Genomic DNA, 12,613 nt, shown 5'->3' with positions numbered 1-12,613 from the left:
AAAGCGTTTTTGAAGAAACAATGGTGGCTAACAAACACTTTTCAATTTCTTTATGCCCACTGTCTGTTTATTTCATTTTGCTCTAAAGAATATTTTACCCTATACCACAGTGATGCTTTTGTTTTAGTACACAATACTTGCAATTACAGTATGAACTAGCATTACTCATAAATCAAAAAGTTGACTGGAAACAGATATGGAATCAGCGTGAAAAACTGATTAGGAAAATGTGTTTTGGTCTCTGATGATTTAAAGAAATGTTTTTTGTTGTCCTGTGTTATTTGTGCCATAACTCCCCCTACTGGCAGTAGAGGAGAAAAACGACAGCGGTCGTAAGGGCTAGCGGCCAGTCTATACGTGATAGATAGATAGATAGATAGATAGATAGATAGATAGATAGATAGATAGATAGATAGATAGATAGATAGATAGATAGATAGAACACTTTATTAATCACTCGGGAAGGTTCCCCTGGGAAATTCAACAAATAGCAACATAGCACCATACAACATACAATCACACATAGTACAATAATCAAAGATAAAAGTATAGGGAGAAGTAATAAATAGTGGTGCCCGACCAAAGAGGAAAAGTTTGATGACTTAGCGTTATAAATCATTAAAAAATAATTTGTAAAAAAAAAAAAATGTCCTTCCTCTGTGATTCAGATTCACCATTCTACATAAACTTTGTGTTTTAATTTAAGACTAATTCTTTTATTTGCCATTTGCACAATAGTGGATACAGGAACATTGGAATGCAGTCCTTGAGACACGCAGACAGGTGAGAGCAAGCGAAGGGGGTCACAGCGCAGGGTCAGCCGGCATGTGGTGTCCCTGGAGCGGGGGGCCAAAGGCCCGCTGACATGTGACTATTATGTGTGGCTCAAACTGGCGATCATCTGATCACAGGCACTAGGATCTATTTCACTGAGCCACTCACTGCCACCATTTAATTTGCAAGCCGCAGATACAAACCATTAACACTCTTTGTAATTAATAGTTAAGTATCATTCTAATCTTCATTTTCCCACTTGGTGACAGTCACGATAGTAAAGGATTCTTTGTAATCATGTACAGTTATTTAACAAATGTCTCTCCCAGAATTAAAAATGACTGCTTAAGCTTTATTTGTATGAATTCAAAAGTTACTGTTTTTCAAGTTCTGTAAAAGTACCAGAATTCTTCCATTTACCTAAATTGCAATAGGCAGTATGTGATGTGTGCAAAGAGGTGGAAAATGCATTAACTCATCTGGCAAAACAAAAAGTGAAGACAGAAATTATATGTGCATTGGACAATTCTACTGACTTTTGCAACTTCTTAAATCAATGGAAGTCAATGCAATGAAGACCATTTTCTTTTGTAATTATATCTTTAACTTCTATTAATTCTATTATGGAAAGATAAAAACATCCCTGCAGAACATTCTTCAATACACCCTCTCAATAACACAGCATATCACTGCTGGATAGTTATGTAAAGGTAATGACTAGGCTACAATGAAACTAAAATTGCAGGAATCCTTTACATCACTGGAATACTGAGGAACGGAGCTTATGAACAAAGCACAGTGTTGTCCTTCCAGGGATAGTACAGGCCATATGGTACCAGCTAAGGGGAATGCAGTGCTGAGAGTCTGCCGCTTTAAATAGACAAGACATCACTGCTTTAATGGATCAGGGGATGCCATGGAACCCCCCCCCCTTCCTGTCAGACTGAAGCAGCTGAGTTGGAGTCAGACCTGCTTCACAGCTACTCTGAGGCTCCCCTGCACTTATATGGTGTCAGAATGAAACTGGTGAATAGCATTTAACACCAGATGGGTAACACCAGAAAAGAAACTAAAAATGTTAATAAGAAAACGTGTTTCGGTTGTGGGGGATGTTTAAATTCAAACAGTACATACGAAACTTAAAAAAGAAATAAAACTAAAAATAAGCAAAATTATATCTTCAATGGATGTAAAGATTTTATGCTGGAATTTCTGAGCATCCAGGGTTTGACGCATGAAAACAGGGGCTTTAGGTTAATCTGACTGCAGCACAGCAATGATGCCGTCCACCGTACTCAAGGGTATCTCGTTTAGTCTTCTGTAGACCTCTGAGGCTATTTAAAGCTGTTCCACATTCTGCCACACTGATGTAGTTCAGGCAGAGGCTGTAAGCTCCTAACCCAAATCACTGGGTATGTCACTGCTCTGTACGTTTTCTCTCTCAGGTTTGCTTATCCTTTCTCATACATTAGACTCTGTGGCTTTTTTCTTCACAGCTCGAAACAGCTTGATGCGCAGCGATGGCAGGTCGTACAAGAGCTCCACGCGAAACCTTTTCTGAAAGCGGTCAACAAAGCTATTCTCCGGGTCAAGACGAAACCTCATGGCCCAAAGAATCACAGTCTGGTCCTGACACAGGTACTCGAAGGTGTCCATTAGCTCATCCAGGTGGGGGTGGGCGTAGACCACATCTGCAGCCAGAATATAGTCGAAACAGCAAGAGGCGCGTGGAAAGCGTGTCTCCAGTTGCTGTCCCCAGGTGAGCTCTGTCACATTTGGTGGGTACCTACAGCGCCCCCTTGTGTTACACCTCACATTGTACTCCAAGTTTCCAAGAACATCAGGCAGGTCAGTAGACATCACTTTAGCTCCTGCAATGTCAAATGCACATTTCGGGTTTCCATTCCACCAATGACATTCCATCACCAAGTAAGATACTGTATCAACAGGTTAATTTGGGTAGTTCCCCCTTAGGGTAAAAGATCAGCATCCCAGTTATTTATAACTGGATAATTCTTACCCAGTAAGCTGGTCACAATGGAGACCAATCCAGTGCCAGCACCAAGCTCAATGACATTCTTGTCCATCATATTGTATTCTTCACGGTGTGTGTCCAGGAAGTGGCATAGAACAAGGGCCTATAGTACATAATGAGCATTAACTATAACTACAAAGAAACTAGAACACAATGAAGGTCAGCAGAACCGGAGCACCGCATCTGAAGAGGAACCATATAACCTGCAATATAAAAAACAATCACTTCCTCCCACAAGAGCAGAGCACAGCAGCTGCCAAGAAAAGCAAAGACTGCAAGGACTTTCAAGAAAAGTTAAAGACAACAAATGGCAAAGGGACTGAAGCAGATCCGTTGCCAGTGAAGTCCAAATGGCACAAAAGCATGTTGACAATGCCAGTGCTGATAGTGATGGTCATTTTATTGTTGTTCTTGACGTATTGGTGAAACTGGAGATAAAAATGGTGATGGAGATACTTTAAAGATGATAAAAACGACAGACAGTAATGAAAATAAGGTGTTGGTGGTGATGATGTGCAGTTGATAATGGTGATGATAGTAGTGGAAATTACAATGAGAATAATGATGATGGTGACAATGATGGTGACAATAGTGATGGACGTACTGAGGGCCACAGCACAGCTCCGTAACAATCTGTGGACTCTGTGATGCGGATCTCCAGGCCAGCGAAGCGGTACCCCTCCCATGCCTTTGTGGTGATGAGAGAGGGACAGAAACGTCTCTGCATGATGGCGAATGCCAGCTCCTCGTCCTCAGTGCCTGGTGAAAGGGTGACACTCTCAGAGTGTAATACATTACAGAGTACAGCATAATTAATTACAGTACGGATAAGCAAAAGAAGCAAAAATGAATGGATGATGAAGTTAACTCTTTATCAAATCAACATGACGGAAGCTTACCTACTCAATCCTCCTGGAAGTAGTAATTTGTTACAATTTGTTCATCCACAATGTGTGGTAGAATATATATGATGGAATTCAGCCTTTATCTAGAGCATGCATGCATTTGGTATCTGCAGTTAACTGGCATGAAGAGATTTGCATTTGCCTGTTGCTTGTATGAATGCCTTTTTACTCGCCCCCTGTGGTCGTCTGCGATTTATACTTACATTCCCCTGCGGGATTCTGCAGTGAGGCATCCATATCCATTGGTCTGTTATAGTAGTCCTGTCCAGCTCCACTGAACAGGTACGACTTGTTAACTAAACTGTTTCTTCACTATGAATCACACTGACCTCATTCTATCTGCAGATCGAGACCATGCAGACTGCAGGAGATTGACTGCAGCAGCTGTGCTGGCCTGATTGGATGGACCTGGCCCTGTGCTGGCCTGATTGGATGGACCTGGCCCTGTGCTTTCCTTTTAAGTTGGTCAGCGGCACATTGAGGGAGGTCTTCACTTAAAAACTACCCTTAGAGTGAAGAACATCAACACGTCAAACATGAAACCCCTGCAAAGATAAAAATAAACATACTCTGCCCATGTGCGATAAATATGATCCAAAATCAAGAGGAAGTGTCCTGGCTGATATGGTCTAAAAGCAGAAGGAGAAAGGGGAGGAGTCATTGACAGTGCATGGAAATTTTCATTGTGCAAAACTGACTTAATGTACTGCAGGGATCTCCCACCTTGGTTCTGGTGAGACCCGAACTAAGAAACCCATCTGTTGACTATCAGTGAAACCAGTTGCTTATTTTAGAGAACCAAGGTAATGTTTAAATAGCGTACATTCAATTATATGGGTCATTTATTAGCTTATTGTTACCCAGATCATTCACTTTGGTCATTGTCTGCTATTTTGATGCATGAGTCCTTGATAAGTTTGACTCGCTCCTCATTGCCAGTTTAGCTTAAATGATTCTGCTGAATTACGTCTGTTTCTGCAGTAACCAGGCCAGGGGAACACTGCTGTCAGGTGTAGCAAGAAAAAGCAAGGAAATCGTGTGTTTCTTTTAACTTGAATTATTTGATTCTTCTGGTTTACATGTTATTTTTTAACTTTTTCAATAAAGACCACCTTGGTGCATCATGTACGTACATGCATCTGTTCACTGACCGGACTGATGATACATAAAATCTCAAACATAAGACCCGAAAGCCCGTTCCATCAAAGTGAACTGAGTAAAGGGGGTGAATACAAGTGCAACATAACCACAACTATGTCTTATAAATTTTTTTACTTTTGTGATAGAACATGGAGCTTTACAACTGTACACAGCTGCTTCTATTGGGACAAACATTTTATAATTTATTATAAGTAAACGATAAAGTCCCGCCAAAGGAGTGAGGGAAAAAAAAAACATACAGACATACATAAATCATTTTCATAATGGTATGGGGGGGCAGGGTGTGTATGTAGAGCTCAGAAGCGATAGCTGCAGCGGTCGGTGAAGCGTAGATTCCGCGTGTCGCTAACGGAGATGAGCAGATCCTGGGTGCGCCGTGCCCGCCGCGCTTCCATCACCAGCCTGCGGGAGCGCTCACGAGCTGCCTGCTGTTCCGCTCTCTTCTCCGACCGTTTCTTCTTTAGCCACCTGTGCAACACACACAAACACATATGGGTGCACAAAGATATAGACTGACAGGCACCAAAGAGCATATGTACACAGAAGACTGTGGCTGATGTAAGGGGGAGAGTAAGTGAGATTCAGTATGTTTGACTTGACTGGCCAAGCGAATTTCGTATAAGGAAGCCTTGGGAATTGGATTGTTGTGCTGTTCATGCACATTTGAAACACTTTAATATCTGCAATGCTTATGTAATACTTTCCACAACACCCTGAACAGAAAACTAACATTTCCTTAGTCCTTTTTTTAAGACTGGCCTTGCTGGTGGATCAAGTCAAAGGTATTTTTCAGCTGCTGTTACATTACCATGACAATTCATACAGCCTCTGTCACAACACTCTGAGTGTGTGATGCTTACAGTTTGAAGGCCCTCTCACAATCGTCGCGATTATGCACGGAATAAGTGCTCTCCTCCTCGAGCCTCCTCATGTCGTCCAGCTGCCGCTGCTTCTCCTGCTGCTCTTGTTTGCGCTGCAGCCAAAGCTGAAAAGTCTCATGGGGACTGGAGAGCTCCCTCTGGTGGACAGGGATGTATACACACCCAGCTCAGCAATGGTTCAAGAAAGCATGCAGACATACATACAGTGATTTACATGCACTTAAACACAGATGTGCAAGTGTGCTCTCTCTCGCTCTTTCTCTCACTCACTCACACACACACACACACACACCACAAAAATACACACAGCTAGTATTTATTATGCCTTAGACTTAGCTGGTCTTGTTTAAATCTGTATAATGCATTTGTTGGATTTGTGTAAGAGCTTTAATTGGCCTGCATTGCACACATAGTGGAAGCAATGCTCAGGGGCTCCCCCTGCGGGCCAAACCTTGCAGCTCATCCTCTCTAACTCCTGGGCCCTCTGAAGCCGTCGTTCCTCCTGCAGCTGCTCCCTCTTTCTGGACAGCCAGGCCCGGAAGGCGCGCTCATTTTCCTGCTGCCTCTGCTCCTCCTCTGCCTGCTTCCGCTGCTGCTCCTGCGGAGGTGCACAGAGCACAGCAGTGGTCTGTGGAATGTTAGCGGCGGCGCCCGTGTGATGCTCCCTTCCTGTTAAAAGGGCAACGCCACTGATAGCGCGGCGGTCAGGGAGGGTAGGGCCCACCTCTCTGTGCAGCCTCTCTCTCTTATGCTGCAGTTTCACTTGCAGGTCCTTTTGCTGCAGTGAGAGGGTGAAGGTAGAGCAGGTGGCACTGCTGTTAGCTGACTGCACTCTACGCTTCACTGCTCTCGTCCGTTGAGTGTTGCCTGCTGAACTGGGTCGGTTCCTGGACCGAGATGGGGGTTTAGGGGCATGGTGAGGTCCAGAGCCTATCGTGGCGTAGGGTGCTGAGCCTCTGCTATGGCCGAGGAAATGCTGGCTGCGCCGGGGGGAGTTTGGTTCATTGCCGGGGGGGCTGGACAGCGGCGGCAGCAGCCCCTGACTCTCCACCTCCCTCAGACTGACCAAGTCAAACTTGCCGTCCTTCTCAACCAGAACACGGCCCTCCTTTGCGCCGGTGGGCCCGACCTCCATGCTGGAGATGTGCAGCTCCAACATCCTCTCAGAAACATCCTGCTCCTCTGCCTCCCTCTCGTACTCCAGAGGAGGCACCACCAGGTCCACCAGGGTGTCTTTGAACTGCAGCCGTCTCTGCCGGTCCTGGTTGGGGGAAGTCTGCTTCTGCAGCTGCCGGTTAGCCTGCTGGATCTTCTCCAGAACATACTTCTTCTCATCGTCCAGCTTCTCCTCCTCCATGTCAGCTGAAAGAGGGAGCGAGTGACCATGGGAGCAGTCACCGTGTGGGAAATCGCCTAGGGGCTCCATGGGGGAGGGCCACCTCTCCCCCTCCACCCCCACCTCCACCCTTTGGTCTCTCTCATTCTCTCCTCCCTCAGTTGTCTGTTCTTCCTCCTTTTGGCTCCATTCTCTCTTCTCTTCCTCCTCTAGCTCTTTGTCTATTTCAGCCTCAATATCCTCATATCCTTGCTCCTGGGAGGACAAAAGTATCATTTACCATATGTATGATTTCACACATTAATCATCATTAACAGAGACCTGTAAAAACAACAGCTACCTGTAGTAATTTCATCACAACTAAGTTTTGGTTTCGAAAACAGGTATAACATGCTAACTTTTCGTGTTTATTTTCATAATTCAGTAAAATGCCAAGGATCAATGAAATATCTAATCTTGCATATTTATTTAGATCTTTTTCCATTGTGGCTTTTATGTATTCTGATTAGTGTCATAAGTATTGTTTCCAGAATGCAGGCCTTAACATGGTAGCACCCTAAGGGCATTCTGGGATAGCTTATAAACCATTAGTAAGCATCAGCATTTCCAATCTGCTTACTTGGTCTTCACTCCTTGCTTCCTCCTCTATCAGCCAGTCCAGATCTTTCTCAAAGTCGTCCTCATAGTCCTCCTGCGATTCAGCACCTGTTACACCACGCTGTAGCTCTTGGCTCATCTTCTTTCCTAATTAATTTGTGTGCGGATGTGAGAGAACAAATGTTTGTACAGAAAGACTTCACTGCACATAGGTTACTGTCATACAGGAGCAATCCCTATCACACAAGCCACATCAATTCCACTTTTTCCCACCAGAACACTATTTTCAGCAAATTTCAGCAGATGCAGCAACATATTGATAAATATGAAGTACACAATTCATAATAAGTAACAAAATGGATCAGAATGGATCAACTCATCTTATTACTTAAATGATCAAGTATATTAGAAAGATTCTGAAGAAAAACCTCGAATAAAAAAGGCGTGAGTTATAAGTTTGGTTTTTCGGCTATTGTCGACAACGGTGCAAAATGGTGCACCGAGGATGCCGGCCTCCGCCGCCAGGGGGCAGTGGCGGACGGTCCCGGGAAGCCACGTGATGTCGGACTCCCATAGCAGCTCCAGAAACGCAGGTGGCATTTACTGGTTTGCCTGTGGATTTTCCAGTGATCCGATATAAGGATCTTGTGAGCGTATTTAATGGTCACCGACTGTTCTAGTATTCTAGTATGATAATATTACAGCAGACAAATAACTGCAAACAATTTATTTTTCAATTTAAACGAATCTATAATATTCTAGGTTACGTATTTGTAATGAAGTTAACTGTTATTTCCTCTAAGATGTTACTTTGTTACTTTTGTCACTCGATCATTTAGACATGTGTATTACATACTTCATTTATGAAATACAAATTATGTTCAACAAAAAAAAACGGCTATTAGGCTACGTTCTGAGTATTACCAACACTTTAAACTATTTTCTAATCCTCTTTAAAAAAAACAATATACATAAAATCCTTAATAACGTAAATTACGTCTCGGACAAATTTATCCGCCCAAGCTAGATGCTAGTAGTTCATACTGTATTTATTTAATCATAACAGCATAACCTTAGATGTGCCCACACCCTGGACGTCCCACATTAGCTCACCCGAGTCTGCTTCTCTCTGTAGGCTGGATCTCGGGCTTGCTGTCGTATTTACCATCCGTCTGAGCGGCTCCACAGCGGCGTCCCTCCGGCGACCTCCCTCCGCTCGCCGGGCAGCTTTACGCAGCTTTACGCGGCTTTACCGTGCGTCGTCATGGAGACAGGAAACAGCGCGGAGCAGGGCGCTGTTGTGCTGCTTCAGCACTGACTCCCATACAACCATGTTTGCAATACAACAGTTTCAAATAGTATTAAAACGGCAGCAAAGATATATTTAACTAATATGGTCGTATTTATTTTCTGTATTTCTATCGCTATAATTGAATTTGATTTGCATACGTTAATGTATAGGCCTAGCTAATTGTACATTCAGTTGTTACAACGTCAGTCTAATTATTGTGGTATTTAAGCAATATGTTAGGTGTTAAGCCAAGGTTTCCTAACTATTTGCATTTGACAGCCTACCTTCAAAATTTAAAATGTAGTTTTGGCCACAATAAATGTAACCGCACAAACACTTAAAGTTTACTAATTCCAATGGGCAAACATCAAATCTGAATACAATATCAACTTTCTTTGCATATTTGCAATGCTGTGGTGAAAGTAGGCCTACTGTTTTGTTTTTTTCATAAACATGCTCACTTACCTAATGAGAGGTCTGGTGTTGCAATCCGAACGGCAGATACTCACTGCTGTACAGTAACGTACAGATAGACGTGAATAATTAAACGGGAATATTTTTGGAACATGCTGAAAAAAATCGCAAACTCGCGACCGACGTGTAAATCAAAAACAATACTGAAAATGATTTGGAACATATAAATTCACATACTATATAAATATTAGTGCTGAATGATATTTCTAATTGTAAGAGCTTATTATACTCGTAATAGACTATTGAAAGTCTTGGCTTGGTTATGCCGCGCATTTTTGTCTCGGCAATAACTCACTCACGTGTTAGTTGTATGTCATCGTGGAATGTCGCGTTTATCGCAGTAACTTTTAAACTTTTCAGTCCATTTGCATTTTTAACAATGGGTACAAAACGTATGGGAGGTATTTTCTGCAAAAAATAAAATGAAAATGAAAATGATAAAAAGAAAATACAATCTCCACTTTGCCATTTAGTTTCCATAGTCTGTGCGCAAAAATCCTGCAAAAATGAAAAAGAAATCAAAATAACACCATTTGCATTTTCATTTTCCACTCAGGCACGAGTAATTTGTGCAAAAATTAAGTATAAAATTAAAAGAACACTTTGTCTTTTCATTATCTCTTTTGCATTTTCATTTTCAATATACTCGCGGTATTTTAGTGTCATAATTAAAATGAAATCGCTAATCGGTAAAAGAAAGAGCAATATCGACTTTGCATTTGCTTTATCTTCACAGCATGCACATTAACTGCTAAAATTAAAATGAAAATGAAATCTTTTCATCATATTTACTTTTCTGAGGCTTATCGGTACATCTATGACAATATTAAAAAGAAAACTCAAAATGGATAAACCGAAATCAAAGTGCCCGTTTGGATTTTCATTTTCAGCACAAACAGCACTGAGGCTGTAAAAATGAAAAGACAAACACAAATGAGTTACAGCGCCATCTACTGCACTTTGACTTTTCGTTTTCCATTTAGCATTTTCGTTTCCTACTTTTCATTTTCGTTTTCAAGTTCACATCATGCAAATATATGCTAATAAGGCGGGTGGGTCGATGGGCGTGTCTACGACTACAAAAAAGCACTGTGACCATCAAGAACCGTACTGTACCTGCCACCAGAATGGCGGATGTTGTTCGGGAAACGGTGCGGGAGTTACTAGAGTTGGCAAACTCCACTGGCGAACTGGATGAAAATTTCATTTTATTAAGATGTGAAGTTATAATCAGTAAGGGTTCAGTCCCAAAAAGGCAGCTGGCAGGAGGAAGTGACGTCACAGGCACCCGTCAAGGCAGGTAGCGGCAGCTGCCACTAAGGAGCTTGGCAGCTGCCAGTTCTTAGTGGCAGCTGCCACTTCTGTCCGTCGCTAGTGGCGCTTAACAGTGGCAGGTCCCGTTCGAATACAGTGCCTGCCGGGGTACAGAGACAGCCACCGCCACTCGTGGAAGTAAACCCGAGATGCTGTGCACGGCTACGATAAACTGGAATACGGAAATAAATTGAGGACTTGTTTAATCTTTGCATGACTACGAATTATATTATTGTTGCTGACTGTACATCTCTTTAAGATAATATTTGAGAAAGCAATGATTGTACTGTCGCTACTGGCGCTAAACAGTGACAGGAGCCGTTCGGGAACAGTGCCTGCCGGTAGTGGCAGGTCTAGTGGCAGGTCCCGTGGCAGGTGACGTTCAGATACAGTAGAGAGGCACCTACCCGCCAATCATGGAAGTAGCTTAAACCAGAGATTCTGTACATCGGCTAAATGATCAACTGCAATAGTTCGGTAAAATTGGAACGATATTGGCAGATTCGAACTTCGCGGCTCAATAAATCATAAACAAAACGTTCTTACAACACAATATACGGGTCTATTTAACAGTAGTAAGGTAGACAATGAGCTACAACCGGATTTTCGTCCAAACTATATGTATTTACAGAAAAACGGATAACATATTGCTCCCTAAGAGCAGTCCGCTGCCTGAGGAGAGCTTAGGGACCGTCTACAAAGTACAAATCGACAACGGATAATGTCAATAACTTCGCTTCCAAAGAGTGAAGAGCCACCAAAATCACTAAATGCTTTTGGAATGTTATCATGGTCATACTACACCCCTTAGTTTGGTGAAATGTACCTAAGTCTATTTCTAAAGAATTTATATTAGGAATAACATTCAATAACTTTGCTCTTATCAACTGTACTACCACCAAAATCACTACACACTTCTACAGTCTCATTATGGTCATACTACATCACTTAGTTTGGTGAAAAAAATATCATTATTATTAAATAAAATGCAATAACTTTGCTCCTATGAATTGTAGCGCCACCAAAATTACTATATACTTTTGCAATTTAATTATGGTAGGACTGCACCACTTAGGTTGGGAAAATGTGGCTTAGTTTATTGTTAAAGGGATTTTATTGGCAATAAAATTCAATAACTTTCTTCCTATGCACTGTAGTTCCACCAAAATCACTCTGCTCATCTAGTGTGTCATCATGGTCGTACTACAGCATTTAGTTTGGGGAAATGTGGCTAAGTCTATTGTTAAAGAATTTTTATTGCCAATAAAATTCAATAACTTTCGTACTATACACTGTAGTTCCACCAAAATCACTACCCACATCTACAGTCTCATCATTGTATAATATATTTGTTTAACAATAAAAAAAAAATAAAAAAATAAAATAAAAACGCAAAGATGTTGCTTTGATATTTTGGAAACATTTCATAAATGTTACTTTTACTTTTACCTTTAACAGCTTCCTCTACCATTTAGTAGACCTCTGTAATTAACAAATTGCATGATCAATGTTTGGAAAAACTATTTATTTTTGTTTATATTGGCCAAAAGAGCAAAGAACTGATAAAAAATATTTTTTTCAATGGCTTTTTCTGGGTATGCCACTTAAAGGGTAAATGGGGACATTTCCCCAAACTAAGTGTTGTAGTATGACCATGATGACACTGTAGAGTTCTGTAGTGATTTTGGTGACACTACACTTAACTGTCACAAAGTTATTGAAAGTTATTCCTAATAAAAATAATTTTAAAAAATGATTAAAAACAGACTAAGGTACATTTCCCCAAACTAAGTCCTGTAGAATGACCATGATGACACCCTAGATGTGTAGAGTGATTTTGGTGGT

The 12,613-nt window shown here is 41.7% G+C and overlaps 2 protein-coding genes across 4 annotated transcripts; both read right to left on the bottom strand.

Moving 5' to 3' along the window:
* Window positions 1-1,112: 1,112 nt before the first annotated feature.
* On the bottom strand, window positions 1,113-4,233 carry mettl21e (methyltransferase like 21e). Its single transcript, XM_023814785.2, has 4 exons — window positions 3,918-4,233; window positions 3,414-3,568; window positions 2,795-2,912; window positions 1,113-2,645 (listed from the first exon to the last, which is right to left on the bottom strand). The coding sequence occupies exons 1-4, from the start codon at window positions 3,955-3,957 to the stop codon at window positions 2,236-2,238; spliced, it is 723 nt and encodes a 240-aa protein (XP_023670553.1). The 5' UTR covers window positions 3,958-4,233; the 3' UTR covers window positions 1,113-2,235.
* A 761-nt stretch (window positions 4,234-4,994) lies between these two features.
* Window positions 4,995-9,432, bottom strand: ccdc181 (coiled-coil domain containing 181). Of its 3 annotated transcripts, XM_023814800.2 has the most exons (6): window positions 8,190-8,783; window positions 7,712-7,836; window positions 6,481-7,347; window positions 6,208-6,354; window positions 5,736-5,893; window positions 4,995-5,343 (listed from the first exon to the last, which is right to left on the bottom strand). In XM_023814800.2, exons 1-6 carry the CDS (start codon window positions 8,287-8,289, stop codon window positions 5,172-5,174), a joined length of 1,569 nt encoding a protein of 522 aa, XP_023670568.2. In that variant the 5' UTR covers window positions 8,290-8,783; the 3' UTR covers window positions 4,995-5,171. The 3 variants fall into 3 exon arrangements, with proteins under 3 accessions (XP_023670568.2, XP_023670565.2, XP_023670564.2); XM_023814797.2 differs by lacking the exon at window positions 8,190-8,783 and adding an exon at window positions 8,803-9,432 and having other exon boundaries at window positions 6,208-7,347; XM_023814796.2 differs by having other exon boundaries at window positions 6,208-7,347.
* Window positions 9,433-12,613: the final 3,181 nt, after the last annotated feature.

The sequence above is a fragment of the Paramormyrops kingsleyae genome, chromosome 16 (assembly GCF_048594095.1).
Source record: "Paramormyrops kingsleyae isolate MSU_618 chromosome 16, PKINGS_0.4, whole genome shotgun sequence".
Lineage (NCBI taxonomy): Eukaryota > Metazoa > Chordata > Actinopteri > Osteoglossiformes > Mormyridae > Paramormyrops > Paramormyrops kingsleyae.
The sequence above is the reverse complement of the archived record's forward strand: the minus strand, read 5'-3'. Positions and strand labels throughout refer to the sequence as shown.

What these genes read in the sequence shown, in the direction of transcription:
- mettl21e (XM_023814785.2), bottom strand. Translation starts at nt 3,957, where the DNA reads ATGGATATGGATGCCTCACTGCAGAATCCCGCAGGGGAAT. An exon ending in GCAGAATCCCGCAGGGGAAT is followed by an intron (nt 3,569 to 3,917) that starts GTAAGTATAAAT and finishes CCCTTTCACCAG; the next exon opens with GCACTGAGGACGAGGAGCTG. An exon ending in CATTGTGACCAGCTTACTGG is followed by an intron (nt 2,646 to 2,794) that starts GTAAGAATTATC and finishes TTGACATTGCAG; the next exon opens with GAGCTAAAGTGATGTCTACT.
- ccdc181 (XM_023814796.2), bottom strand. Translation starts at nt 8,289, where the DNA reads ATGCCACCTGCGTTTCTGGAGCTGCTATGGGAGTCCGACATCACGTGG. An exon ending in GGCGGAGGCCGGCATCCTCG is followed by an intron (nt 7,837 to 8,189) that starts GTGCACCATTTT and finishes CAAATTAATTAG; the next exon opens with GAAAGAAGATGAGCCAAGAG. An exon ending in TGTGAGAGGGCCTTCAAACT is followed by an intron (nt 5,344 to 5,735) that starts GTAAGCATCACA and finishes TGTGTTGCACAG; the next exon opens with GTGGCTAAAGAAGAAACGGT.